This window comes from Physeter macrocephalus, chromosome 5, assembly GCF_002837175.3.
Source record: "Physeter macrocephalus isolate SW-GA chromosome 5, ASM283717v5, whole genome shotgun sequence".
NCBI lineage: Eukaryota > Metazoa > Chordata > Mammalia > Artiodactyla > Physeteridae > Physeter > Physeter macrocephalus.
This window is the reverse complement of record NC_041218.1, coordinates 37,404,084-37,418,627: the sequence shown is the minus strand read 5'-3', so window position 1 is coordinate 37,418,627 and position 14,544 is coordinate 37,404,084. Positions and strand designations below refer to the sequence as shown.

Genomic DNA, 14,544 nt, shown 5'->3' with positions numbered 1-14,544 from the left:
GACATGGAAGCAACCTAAATGTCCATCAACAGAGGAATGGATAAAGAAGATGTGGCACATATATACAATGGAATATTACTCAGCCATAAAAGGAAATGAAATTGAGTTATTTGTAGTGCGGTGGATGGACCTAGAGTTTGTCATACAGAGTGAAGTAAGTCAGAAAGAGAAAAAGAAATACTGTATGCTAGCACATATATATGGAATCTATGAAAAAAAAAAAGTCATGAAGAACCTAGGGGCAGGACGGGAATAAAGACACAGACCTACTAGAGAATGGAGCTGAGGGTATGGGGAGGGGGAAGGGTAAGCTGTGACAAAGTGAGAGAGTGGCATGGACACATATACACTACCAAACGTAAAATAGATAGGTAATGGGAAGCAGCCGCATAGCACAGGGAGATCAGCTGGGTGCTTTGTGACCGACCACCTTGAGGGGTGGGATAGGGAGGGTGGGAGGGAGGGAGACGCAAGAGGGAAGAGATATGGGAACATATGTATAACTGATTCACTTTGTTCTAAAGCAGAAACTAACACACCATTGTAAAGCAATTATACTCCAGTAAAGATGTTAAAAAAAAAAGAAAATGTGAGACACACACACACACAATGGAATGTTATTCAGCCATAAAAGAAGGAAATTCTGCCATATGCAACAACATGCATGAAACTTGAGGGCATTATACTTAGTGAAATAAGTCAAACAGAGAAAGACACTTATGATCCCACTTAAATGTGGAATCTATAAAAACTGAAGTCATAGAAACACAGAGCAGATTGTCAGGGGCAGGAGGTGGAGGAGAAAATGGTAAAGGTGGACAAAGGGTACAAATTTCCAGTTATAAGATGAATCAGTTTCTGGGGATGTAATGTAACGTAATGTTCTGTACGTGAATATAGTTAACAATACTGTATTGTATATATGAATGTTGTCTAAGAGAGATTTAAAAAGTTCTCTCCTCACAAACACACACAAAATTGTAACTATGTGAAGTAATTGCTGCATTAACTAACCTTACTGTTGTAATCAGTTTGTAACATATGCATGTATAAAATCATTACATTGTAACCTTAAACTTATACAACGTTATATGTCAATTACATCTCAATAAAGTTAGAAGAAAAAAAAAAGTGACTCTAGTAGTAATAAATTTTGGTTTTCATAAAATTTAAGTACAAAAAAACCCAAGGTATTTTTGCTATGTGAGTTCTCACTATCTGAACCCAGAAATCAAAATGACTTGATTTTGTGATAAGACCGGGAAAAAGATAACCCTTGCTAGCTACACTTGCCATCCAAAGTCGGAAGTCAAACACATTTGGATAGTAACAAATACATATCTTCTTACATAATAATATCTATAAATAAAGAGAGTAAACATCTGACCTTTGACCATTTCATCTACCTCTCTAAAAGTGTGCATGTGTAAGAGAGCGAGAAATTCTCTTTGGAAAAATTGATTATTATTTTGTATGAGGATCACTTTATATTTAGACACATAAAGTGGTAGATATTTATGATAAAATATAATGCAGAATGAGTGTTTTAATAGCACAGGAAGAGCAGTTTACACAAAATTTTTTATACTGCATGGTCTCTATTGTGTAAGAAAACAGTGCCTATTAAAAAGACTGGAAAGAAATATACCTAAATGTAACCAGGATTGAGTAATAATTTTTCTACACCTATAATCTTCTCTACATGCAAATTTTTCATACTGTTATCTTATTTCATTTGCAGTCAGGAAAATATATAATACTGACTTTAATACAACATGATAAGTACTGTAATAGAGATATTAAAAGTTTGATATTGGTACCAGAGTACCAATTCTTTTGAGAAGTTCAAGTTAAGTTCTGGAAGGGAAGATGCTTCAAATATAGCCTAATATAATACAGCAACAGTTGATCAGAAAGAGGATATATTGTACTTGCAAATACCAGAAAGTGAGAACATGCATGCGCCACTAGGGGAATTTAAACAGTTCCATAAGACTAGAATACAGGCTGCAATAATGGTAGGAGGAGCAGGAGGAATAAGTCTACATACACATGTTGGGGCCAGATGCTATACAAAGTAGTTTCTAGAATGAAGAAAATCTAAACCTAGCCATCCTAGGCTAAGATGTTTCAATGCTTAATTTCAATACTAAGTAAGTCCTGACCTATAACAATCATGTTTCCTTTAAATACTTAAAACTACTTTTTCTCCTTTAAAATTAAATCAGAGACTGAAATTTCTTGACTATGGCAAGGGAGAGGCTGGCAAATCCAATCCTCAGTAAACAACTATAGCAAAGAACACAATCATCAAACACAGCCATTTCAGGGCTCAAACCTAGGCAAACACGTTGCAAAGTGTTCATTCATGAAAACCAGCTAAATCTTAGCTAACAACAGTGGGGATCTGTGGTGTCTGCCTGAAGCCACTCTCATCATCCCCACCCTTTGCTCAGTTGGTATGGAAGTTCTTTGAGGACAGGGCTGGCTGTGAGAAACAGCAACTTCCCTGCTGGAAGGGGTTAACGGGATTTGGAGCAGAGGGTGAAAAACCCACAGAACAATGTCAGTAAAAGTAACAAACATGGTAAGAAACAAACAGGGCAAGTCAGCAGCTATGCTAGCTTCAGGCTGCAGTTTTGGTTGGCCACAGCTGTAGACTGGAAGACTGGTCAGAAATTTAGAAATTCCAGAAATATTCTGGAAATGAGAGAGGCACAAAAGGGCTAGATAAGCTTTCCATATAGCCTTGGCTGATTGGGAGGCTAAATGAACATGCACGGGAGACCCATGAGGGTCTGATGGAAAGCAAAAAGTGAGGCAGACTTGGAAACTGCCTGAATTTTAAATGTACTCCCAAATCAACACACATCCACTGGCAGAGGGTGGGAGCCTTACAGGCTGGAGAGGTGTTTGAGCACAACCTCTGACCTATCATTGACCCCTAATCTGTGCAGACACAGGTACAAACCGTAGGAAACCAGCCTAAAAAAATAAAAATAATAGTAATGTACAAACTACCAGGGAAACAGACCCCACAGATTAAGTGCAGGGAGATTACTAAAAACCACCACCACCACCACCCTCCTTGGGGAAAAATCCAAAACAAGAGTTTCTATAACTTCAAAAATATACTGGACAGTTTTCAACAAAAAATTATGAGACATGCAGAGAAAAACAGGAAAGTGTAGTCCATATTCAAGAAAAAGAGCAGTAAATAGATTCTGAGTGAGCCCAAATGTTGTATTTAGCAAAGACTTCAAATCAGCTATTATAAAAATGTTCAAAGAATTCAAAGAAACCACGTTCCAAAGAGTAAAAGGAAAATATGACAATAACTTAACAAACAAGGTAATCTCAACAATGAAACAGAGACTATAAAAAAGAACGATATAGAAATTCTAGGGTTCACATTTTCCATATGTACCTGTTTTTGATAGCACTGTTAACTATATAATTTCATATGCTGGTCAATATTTTAAAAATATTTAAGAATGTTCGTAACACCTGAGTTATAAGATGTTTAGTAACTCATTATGCTTTGTAAGCTTTGTAGTAACCTTTGAATAAAGGTAAAGATCTTTTCCTACAGAACTAATCAAAGGTATATTAATTTTTGAATGAAACTGCTTATACCTAAATAGATAATATTTCAACATGGTATAAAATCAAAGTAACCAAAGGCAATGTTATGTTGATATCTACAGGTTTGGAAATGTTTTAAGAGGTTAATTTAATTTTGTTTCCATGGTTAGCCTGCAGTGTCTATTAGGAATGTTTCTAGAATTATTTGAGCTTAACATTTTCAAGAGAGTAATACAATATCACTTGATTCCACAAATTTATTCTGGTACTAAGGTATATAAATAATTTTAATACTATTAATAATTAATTGGATTATAATACATACACAATGAAATATTATTTAGCCATAAAAAAATGGGAAATTCTGCCATTTGCCACAACATGGATGGACCTTGAGGTCACTGCACTAAGTCAGACGTGAAAATACAAATACTGTATGATCTTACTTCTATGTAGAGTCAAAAAAAAAAAAAAAAAAGTCAAACTCAGAAACAAAATCAGATTTGTAACTGTCAGATCACAAATTTAGGGACTGGGTGAAAGGTACTTCCAATTATAAGATAAATAACTTCTGGACATGTAATGTCCAGCATGGTAACTATAGTTAACAATACTGGATTGTATATTTGAAAATTGCTAAAAGTTCTCATAAGGAAAAAAAATGGTAATTAGGTGAGGTGAGGGATGGTTAACTAAACTTACTGCGGTAATCATTTCACAATATATACATATATTAAATCACTTTGTTGTACGTGTTAAACAGTGTTACATGTCAATTATATCTCAGTAAAACTGGGAAAATACTCATGTACTTATTAAATAAAATTTATGCCTATATGCATATATATATAGTACCAGCAGGCAGATTTTTATATTGAAAATAAAATAATGGGAATTGGTTCTATTAATAATCTTCCATTAACTCCTTATTTGTGATTTGTCAGTGGATAGCCACTTTAAATTTCATTTAATTGGATTTCACTGTTTTGATTATTTGTATTACCATAAAACGTAACATTTAATGAATGATTCTTTCTCATTTTTAGTGAGAACAATCGATGTTATGGAACTACTAGTTTCCCAGATATCCCTTAAAATTTTATGCTACTTTCCTACCTAATAATATTACAAATTTACATTTCTCAGACTAACATACTACCAGAGAAGCAAGCAAACTGCCCACTACTTGGTGTAAACCATTACACTCTTTTACATTATTAACACAGCTATCCAGGATAATGTTAATAATCTAAGTAGAAAAGTATACTTACTCAGTTATAAATTCAGGGTTTGTAAAGCTGAGGTTGGTTAAATGACCTTCAAGTTTAGAAGAGTCATGCATATTTAAGGCTGGAGTGGTCTTAGTGGCGAGTACAGCTCTTTTTTCATCTTTTTCAAGTGCTTTTCTCTTCCCACCATTTTGGAAATATTCTCTGCATACACTACAAGGCAAAATAAAGTTATATTTTAAAACAATAGGTATGAATATAAAATAAAATGGGAAAATATTAACCTTTATTAATCAAAATGGGAAATTTTCAAATTATAGTGTCCTATTTTTTTTTTTGCAGTATGCAGGCCTCTCACTGTTGTGGCCTCTCCCGTTGTGGAGCACAGGCTCCGGACGCGCAGGCTCAGCGGCCATGGCTCACGGGCCTAGCTGCTCCACGGCATGTGGGATCTTCCCAGACTGGGGCACGAACCCGTGTCCCCTGCATCGGCAGGCGGACTCTCAACCACTGCGCCACCAGGGAAGCCCTGCCTGTATGTTTTGCTGAACTTTATTCTTAGCTAAAACATAAGCTTAGATAACTCTGTTATTCAGTGACAGAATCCAAAAAGAATAGTAGTCACAGTTAACTCTGAGCCAGCTCTGCTGGTAGTAGACAGTTGTTTTTCAGATCCCTCCTGGTTTATAAAAACAAAGTCACACATATATACACTAACATATATAAAATAGATAACTAATGAGAACCTGCTGTATAGCACTGGGAACTCTACTTAGTGCTGTGTTGACCTAAATGGGAAGGAAAACCAAAAAAGCAAGATATATGTATACATATGGCTGATTCACTTCGCTGTACAGTAGAAACTACCACAACATTGTAAAACAACTATACCCCAATAAAAAAATATATATATGTATAGTTATCACACAAAAGAGAAGCTCCATTAAACTATATCTAATTGCTGTTAAAAAAAAAAAGTCACAAAATCAGGTTGCCAGCATATTAAGAATCATGCTATTTGCTCTGAAAGGAGAGCATAAAAATCTGGTTAAGGTAAAAATGGTATCATATTATAAAGGTATACATTCAGAGAGAACAAAGATTTGAACATAATAGTGATTTTTATAACACTTGGAAATTATTCCTGTCCATCAAGAGACCACTACCGCTTGTCCCAATTCTTATAATATAAATGGATATTAAAATGCAGATTTATCAAGATGTATTATTTCAAGCTCATTTAGTTTAGCCCATATCAGGTTGTTATCCGTAATCAGAAACTGATGACTGGCATTAATATTAAACAATTTTATTCATACCTAATACAATTTTAGGGTGAAAACAGTAGGGTACCATGCCTGGGTATGTAACAGGACAATAAACATGAACCACAGAATCAACTCAAAACACTTACTAGCTATTAAAGACAAGAAACTTAAAGGAAGAAAGACTGGTATGATCTGCCCCTGGCCCTTGAGCTTACAATATGACAGGAAATACATACTTAGACAATTAACTGATATACTTACCAAAGCTTAAAGTGAATGTAAATGGAAACTAATTTTCTTTCTTTTTAGATTCTTAAACCACGTTATTATTCCATATAGCTCATACTATGAACAAGCTAGACTATTTTTCTCCATAGACACTGCTTGGTGCAGTTTCAAAAACACATGGCTAGAGAAGAATTGAAAAATTAATTTAAAACTGATTTCTGCAAGTAAAACTATGGTGTCTAACGGAACAATGCCCATTTCTCCTCACACTTAAAGGAGGCTACTAGTTCAATTTCAGTTTGTCTAAGTATCTATTAAAGACTTCTTTAACTTATCCTATGGAGATTTAATTTTAACTCAAATTATATACAGGAGTTGAAACTCATTTATTATTAATCAAACATTTATTAAGTACCTATCATGTGCCAGGCACATAGGTGATAGAAAAACAAACTGAAGAAGGCATTGCTGCCCTCAAGGAGCTCAGACTAGTGAAGGAGACAAATAATTATATATTGGGTTGGCCAAAAAGTTTGTTTGGGTTTCCAAAAGAAATTTTTGGCCAACCCAATAGTAAAGAAAATACAATTGATAAATACCTAATGCCCAATCTAAAATCAGTAGTATAAGCTGATTTTAGGAAGATAAGTAGGAATAAATCAGGCTAGGAAGAATGTTAGTTAAGGAGGAAAGTGCTTTCCTGGCAGGGAGAACAGCATGAGCAACGGCATGGAAGAGAAAAGCATCATGCATCCCACAGAGATAGACATCAGTTCAAGGCATATGAAATTTAAACTGCCAGGCAGAAAATGGATGGATGGACTCATAAGTGAAAAGGCCCTAAGGCCAACACACATATAGAGAGGAATGATAGCCACATGACACTGGAGAGGTAAGCAAACTTCAGATCATGCAAGACTGACAGGCCTATTTAGGAATGTGGCCTTTTTTAGAAATCTAATCTAATGACAGAAATGGTTTAGTGGTTTCTTGGAGTGGGGGGTGGGCTGACTACAGAGGTGTACACTAGAGCTTTTTAGAGTCGTGGAAAAGTTCTGTATCTAGACAGTGGTGATGGTTACACAAGTGTAAACAACTGTCATTACTCACTGAACTGTACACTAGAATGGGTACAGTTCATTATTACAATTATAATAATACAATTATTATACAGGGTATAATAATTAATATTATTTAATTAATATTTTATTGAATATTAATTAAACCTCAGTAAGGTTGATTGAAAAATATAGCCTGAATCACCTTGGAATTAATACTAAAAATAATACCTTTATCATATAATATTTCACTAAGGCATGAAACACAAGGGTAAAGAGATTGCTTACCTTTCTATTAGGTGGAACCACAAAGAGCTGCTGATATTCAATAGTTCTTGACCCACAAAAACTGCAATTTTATGTGGTTCAATCTCAATGTTACCTAGAGACTTGACTGCAAAATACTTAAAGGGCTAGAATTCCAGATACTCATAGGATAATAACCGCCATCTAAACCCCAATCTCCCTACAAAACTTCCAAAAAATATACAAATCATCAGGAAGAGCAAATAAAATCACACACAGTTCACACCTATGGCATAACTAGGAAACAGGAATAGCACCTTATTTTACATGTAATTGGGGAAATAAAAATCTGAGGCCAACTGAGTTGGCTTTGGAGTTACCCAAAGTACAGAGTCAGATGAGGACTGTGTAAGAGAGGAAGGTATGATGGGGTCTTAGAGGTGGCACAGAAAAAGAGATAATACCAGCTAAGGTTCACCAGAGAGAGTCCAACTCTGAATGGAGAGATCTTAAGACTTAATGGGACGTAGTGAAACAAAGCATTAGGCACAGGAAGACCAAAAGGAAAAAGTTTGGAAAGTATATGGGAAGGGCTGTCACCAAAGGTGAGAGCCCTGTGAAGATATTATTTCTGAGGGAGAAAGGAAGCACCTTGAAGAAAGGGGGTATCTCTGGAGGTGTGTTGATAAAGGGAAAGAATGAAGCAATTATGAATAAAGAGCATACTGACATAAGTTGAACCTATTAAAAATTCATAAATCAGCCAAAAGAGGACAATATTTATTAAAGAAACTCCACTTTCATATCTGTAGCAATCAAGCAAGGATCTTTGGAATTAAGAAACAAAGCAAGCACCCAAACCTCTACCTATACCTCTAGAGACAGTCCAACATAAAAGACGAAACACATAAAAGAAATGTCCAATGAATCCAGCAATGATACAAGTTTCTATTAGAAGGGAAGAGAAAGATATCAAAACTTTTCAGTGGATGAAAATTCTCAAAAACACAGAAAATAACAGCTATAAAAGAGAAGAAAATTGTAGCATAACACTTCTATATTAATTATATATAATTAAGCAATGCAGATATGAAAAAACATTTCAAATTTGAAATTAAATAGAAAACTGAGGATAAAGAAGAACTACATAAATAGATATTCCATGAATATGGATATGAAGACTCAATACTGTCACTATGTTAGCTCTTCCCAAATTGATTTATACATTCAACACAATCCCAATCAAAAGCAGAGCAAAATATCTTATAGATAAAACAAATGGATTCTAAAGTTTACATGGATAAGCAAAGGACCCAGAATAGCCAACACAATATTGAGGGAGATGAACAAAGTTGGAGTACTGACACCATCTGATTTCAAGACTTAATATAAAGCTATAACTATACTATTACTATTAGTAATCAAGGACAGTATGTTGTAGGCAGAGCAACAGACAAATAGATCAATGGAACAGAAGAGAGAGCCCAGATATAGATCCATGTAAATACATTCAACTGATCTTTGACAAAGGAGCAGTGGAGTAATACAGTGGAGTAAAGACAGTCTTTTCAACAAATAGTGCTGGAACAACTGGATATCGACATGCCAAAAAATGAACCCTGACACAGACATTACACTCTTCACAAAAATTAACTCCAAATGGATCACAGACCTAAATGTAAAACACAAAACTCTAAAACTCTTAAGAGAGTTTTATAAATTTTTAGGAGAAAATCTAGATGACCTTGGGTGTTATATCTAAAAAGTCATTGCCAAATCTAAGTCACAATCCTTAAAAGAAAAAATTGAGAAGCTAGACTTAATTAAAATAAAAAACTTCTGCTGTGCAAAAGACAATGTCAATAGAATGAGAAAACAAGCCATAGACTAGGAGAAAATATTTTCAAAAGATATATCTGATAAAAGACTGTTATCCAAAATATATGAAGTACCCTCGAAGCTCAGCATTACGAAAACAAACAACCTGATTAAAAAATGGGCAAATGACCTAACAGACACCTCACTAAAGAAGGTACAGATATCAAATAAGCATAAGAAAAAGACGCTCCATATCACATGTCACTGGGGAAATGCAAATTAAAACAGCAATGAGATACTACTACACATTATTAGAATGACCGAGAACCACAACACTAACACCACCAAATGCTGGTGAAGATGTGGAGCAACAAGAACTCTCATTCACTGCTAGTGGGAATGCAAAATGGTATAGTCACTTTGGAAGACAGTTAGGTAATTTCCCACAAAACTAAATATACTCTTCCCATATAATCTAGCAATCAAGTTTCATGGTATTTCCAAAAAGAGTTGAACACTTACTTCCACACAACAACCTGCACATGGATGTTTACAACAGTTTTTTTTTAAGATTTATTTATTTTTTATTTATTTATTTTATTTATTTTTGACTGCTTCGGGTCTTAGTTGTGGCACACAGGATCTTCGTTGAGGCATGTGGGATCTTTCGTTGTGGCACACAGGCTTCTCCCTAGTTGTGGCGTTTGGGATTTCTCTCTCTAGTTGTGGCGCATGGGCTCCAGAGAGCATGGGCTCTGTTGTTTGTGGCACGCAGGCTCTCTAGTTGAGGCACTCGAGCTCAATAGTTGTGGTGCACAGGTTTAGTTGCCCCGCAGCATGTGGGATCTTAGTTCCCTGACCAGGGATTGAATCTGCGTCCCCTGCATTGAAAGGGGGATTCTTTTACCCCTGGACCACCAGAGAAGTCCCCAGCAGCCTTATTTTATTTTATTTTTTCCAGAAACTCTATTCTGTTTTAATGTAAAGCATCATAAGTCAATAACATTAAGAATTATATTCATGTACCTACAGAATAGGGGGATTTGTCAAATCTGCTCTTTAATATCTAAATAATAGCTGTCCCCTGCATTGTAAGGTGGATTCTTTATCACTGGACCACCTGGGAAGTCTCTACAGCAGTTTTGTTCATAGCTGCCAAAATGTGGAAGCAACCAAGATATCCTTCAGTAGCTGAAAGGATAAACAAGCTTTGGTTCATCTAGACCATGGAATATTATTCACCACTAAAAAGAAATAAACTATCAAGCCAAGAAAGACATGGTGGAACCTTAAATGCACATTATTAAGTGAAAGATGTCAATATGAAAAGGTTAAATACCGTAATTCCACCTATATACATTCTAGAAAAGGCAGAACTATGGAGACAGTAAAAAAGTCAGTGGTTGCTGGGTGCAGGGGTAAGTTGGTGGGGAGAAGGAATTAACAGTTGGAGCACAGAGGATTTTTAGAGCAGTGAAACTGTTCTGTATGATACTATAATGGTGGATACTTGTCATTATATATTTGTCAAAATCCATAAAATATATAATACCAAAAGTGAATCCTAATGTAAACTATGGACTTCGGATTCTAATGATGTGTCAGTGTGGGTTCATCAACTGTAACAAAGGTAGCACTATAGATGGATGTTGATTGTGATGTGACTCTCCATGTGTGGGGTCAGGGTGTATGGGAACTACCTGTATTTTCTGCTTAATTTTGCTGTGAACCTAAAACTGCTCTAAAAAAATAATGACTATTTGAAAGAAAAAAAAAAGAACACAGAATAGATATCATGTGCCTCCTAATGTAGTACCCTGAGAAGGATACAATATCACCTATGTGATATTCTTGCTAATAATATGCTTAACTTGAACCTAATCACAAAGAAACAACCATACAAATCCAAACTAAGAGACAGTCTGTAAAACTTTGACTTTACAAAATGTCCATGTGATAAAAGACCGAGAATTCTCCTAGATTAAAGAAGACCAAAGAGGGATAACAACTAAGTGCAATGATACACACTGAAGTATTCAGGAGCAAAAGTCTTGTGATTTCTGCAACTGACTTTCAAACGGTTCAATAGAGAGTTAAGGGAAAAGGCGAGGGGGGTGTGGGGGGGGGGCGGAGAAAAAGGGGAAATGATACAGAATGAGACTAAAATAGAGCAACATTTTTTTTTCAAAACTGAAGGAAAGAAAGTGTAAGTCAAGGATTTTATATCTAGCCAAGTTATGCATCTTGTAACAAAACTACAGAAAAATAGCTTTTGGTATGTAAGAACTCATAGAATATCACAGTTGCAAGATTATTAAAGCATGAACTTCATCTATGAGATGACTGGGAAATGTTGAAGAAGAGGCTGGTAGAGAATAAAAAGCATTAAATGAATTAAAAAAGGATACTTTATCATGCTGAAGACCACAATTCCCAGTGAAGCCATGTACTATGTATCATAGCAGCCATCCTCACAAAGTAGAAACTCCATGAGATGCACGGAGAAACAGGCAAAACTAAAAACAGGGAACATTAACACACAACTCTCAATCAAGTAAATGAACAATAAGTAAGGTTACAGAAGCCCTAAAGAGCATAATAAGGTTTACCTTATCACTACATAACAAACTTCACTCTCTCTATTCTTTTTCAAGTGCACATGGAATATTCACAAAAATTACCATATACATGTATTAGGTCACAAATGAAACTACAGTAAGAGCCATAGGAAAAATAATACAGACAAAATCATCCAATCTCAATGCAATAAGGCTAGAACTAATAACAAAATAAAACAAAAAATTCATTTCACCTGCAAATTTTTTTTTAAATTAAATAACTCTGGAGTCAAAGTACTAATAAAAATCACAGAACTTCTAAAAAACAGTAACAAAACCACCACAAGTCAGAATCTAAGAAATGCAGTAAAATAGTGACCTGAGGAAAAATCATACCTTTAATATTTATATCAATACAAATGAAAGAATCAAAATAAATAAATATCCAACTCAAAGGATTAGGGGAAAAAAGTAAACAAACAAAAAAAAGGGAGTAAGATATTAATGTTCGGAAAAAACAGAACCAACAAATAAATACATAAACTGGTTCTTTAATTTGCATAACTTTTACAAATAAAGCTGAAAACTTAAATGAAACAGATAATTTTTCTAGGTAAGTATGTTAAACATAGGATATAGGAATATAGGAAAATTTATTAAACTTGACTCTTATTACTGGTATTATTAATAAACTGCAGTTAATTTTGCAGTTAAATTGCAAAATTTAAACAAAACCAAAATTCATAGATGAAATAAGAGAAAGTTATCAAAGAGTTGCTTCACCAAAAAGCATCAGTATCCACTGAGGAATTTTACCAAGGCTTCAAAAACCAGATAACCCCTATATTTATCAAGCTTTAAATTTTCTGTAACTTAGGATGTTCTGATATCTGGGAGGGCCTTAAGACCCAGGGAGAAACTGCCTCTCCCAAGGCTAGCTAATTCCTAAAGATAATAAACAACTTACTTGGGAGCCGCCTCTCATGTGCAACCCAACCATTTCCTTTATTTAACTCTCACACAAGTCCATGTTTTCCATACCCTAAATTAACCCAGGTCCAGGTACCAGACAGTTAGGGACAGCTCCTATGTTCCAAAGCCCACCAAAATTATTCAAACTAGCCAGTCCTATACTGTTTACCCTGCTTTGCCTTTCCCATGTAAACCCTATAAAGGATCAGGTCTATTTTTTCCCCTCACTCCTGCTTCTGCCTCCTGACCAAATGTGGTGTTTCCCTGTGTGACATGGCATACCCCCTTCTCTCAGGACATGTAAGTAATAAATTCTTTCAATGGCAATGACCTCTCCATGCCATCACTCAGTCACCTCTATAAATAAAACACACAAGTACAAATTAGGCAACCCCAAAACTATTTAAACAGTTCCAGACCATATAAACAAAGGAAAGTTTTCTAAAGTCATTTTTATGGAGCAAATACAATGATAATTAGGTGTGAAAATGTCTACAAAAAATACAGAAATATAAAATTCAAAAATATCAATGTAAAATATGAAATAAAATTTTAACAAACAGAATCAAACATGACCAAGGAGTATGTATCTCGGGAATATGAGGATTATTCAATATAAAAAAATCCTTCCATATAATTCATTATATTCACAAATCAAGGAGAAAACTTATTCATTTCCATAGATGCTGAAAGGACATTCAACAATATCCAACAGCTATTCCTAATAAAATCAATCAATCAATCAGAGCTTGGTGAATACTTCCTAACAGTTAAATTGTATCTATATATCAGCCAAAAAAGCCAGCAACTTATATAATGGGGACATACCACACACATCACTGAATGAGTAAAACATAGCTAATGTAATAGACAAGAGAAAAATAATTAGTCAAATGAATTGGAGAGAAAGAAATAAAACTCTATGTATACACAGATATGATAATATACCTAGAGAATCCAAAAGAATCAATCACAAAGTAATACAAACAGTAAGAGAATTCAGTAAAACAGGATGTAAAACATACAAAAATCAAAAGCCTCCACATGTATACAAACAATAGCCTGTTAGGATATACAACGGAAGGAAAGATTTCATTTATAATAGCAACAAATGATAAAGTACCTAGGAATCAATATAAGAAGAAATGTGCATAATCACTATACAGAAAACCCTAAAACACTACTGAAAATTCAGAAGTGGACTAGAACAAATGGAAGGATATATAACTTTTTCATGGATACAATGACTCAACATTATAAAAATTCCACTTTTTTCCAGTTACTAAAAAATTTAATGTAATCCCAATAAAAATACAAACTTTAAAAAATTTAGTTAGACCAGTTGATTCTAAAGTACATATGGGGAAAAAAAAAAAACAAAAACAAGAATAACCAAGAAAATCCTGAGAAAGAAGAATGGTGGTGGGGAGGGGGAAGAATGTTATAGAATAGCATGGATTAAATGATATAGACAAGGAATCATTACAGGAAGTCCTAAAACAGAAACAATTATGTTATGTGGGGAAACCTGGTATATCATGTGAGTATATGTCAAATCACTGTAGAAAAGGTAGACGTTTTC

General features: G+C 34.7%; 1 protein-coding gene across 1 annotated transcript in view; it reads right to left on the bottom strand.

The window, feature by feature from the left end:
* Nucleotides 1-14,544, bottom strand: part of SAMTOR (S-adenosylmethionine sensor upstream of mTORC1) — a 94,719-nt gene that overhangs the window by 56,972 nt on the left and 23,203 nt on the right. The window contains exon 3 of the mRNA XM_024129882.3: nt 4,857-5,027. Coding sequence (XP_023985650.1) covers nt 4,857-5,027 — 171 coding nt within the window. The remainder of the gene's footprint in view (nt 1-4,856; nt 5,028-14,544) is intronic.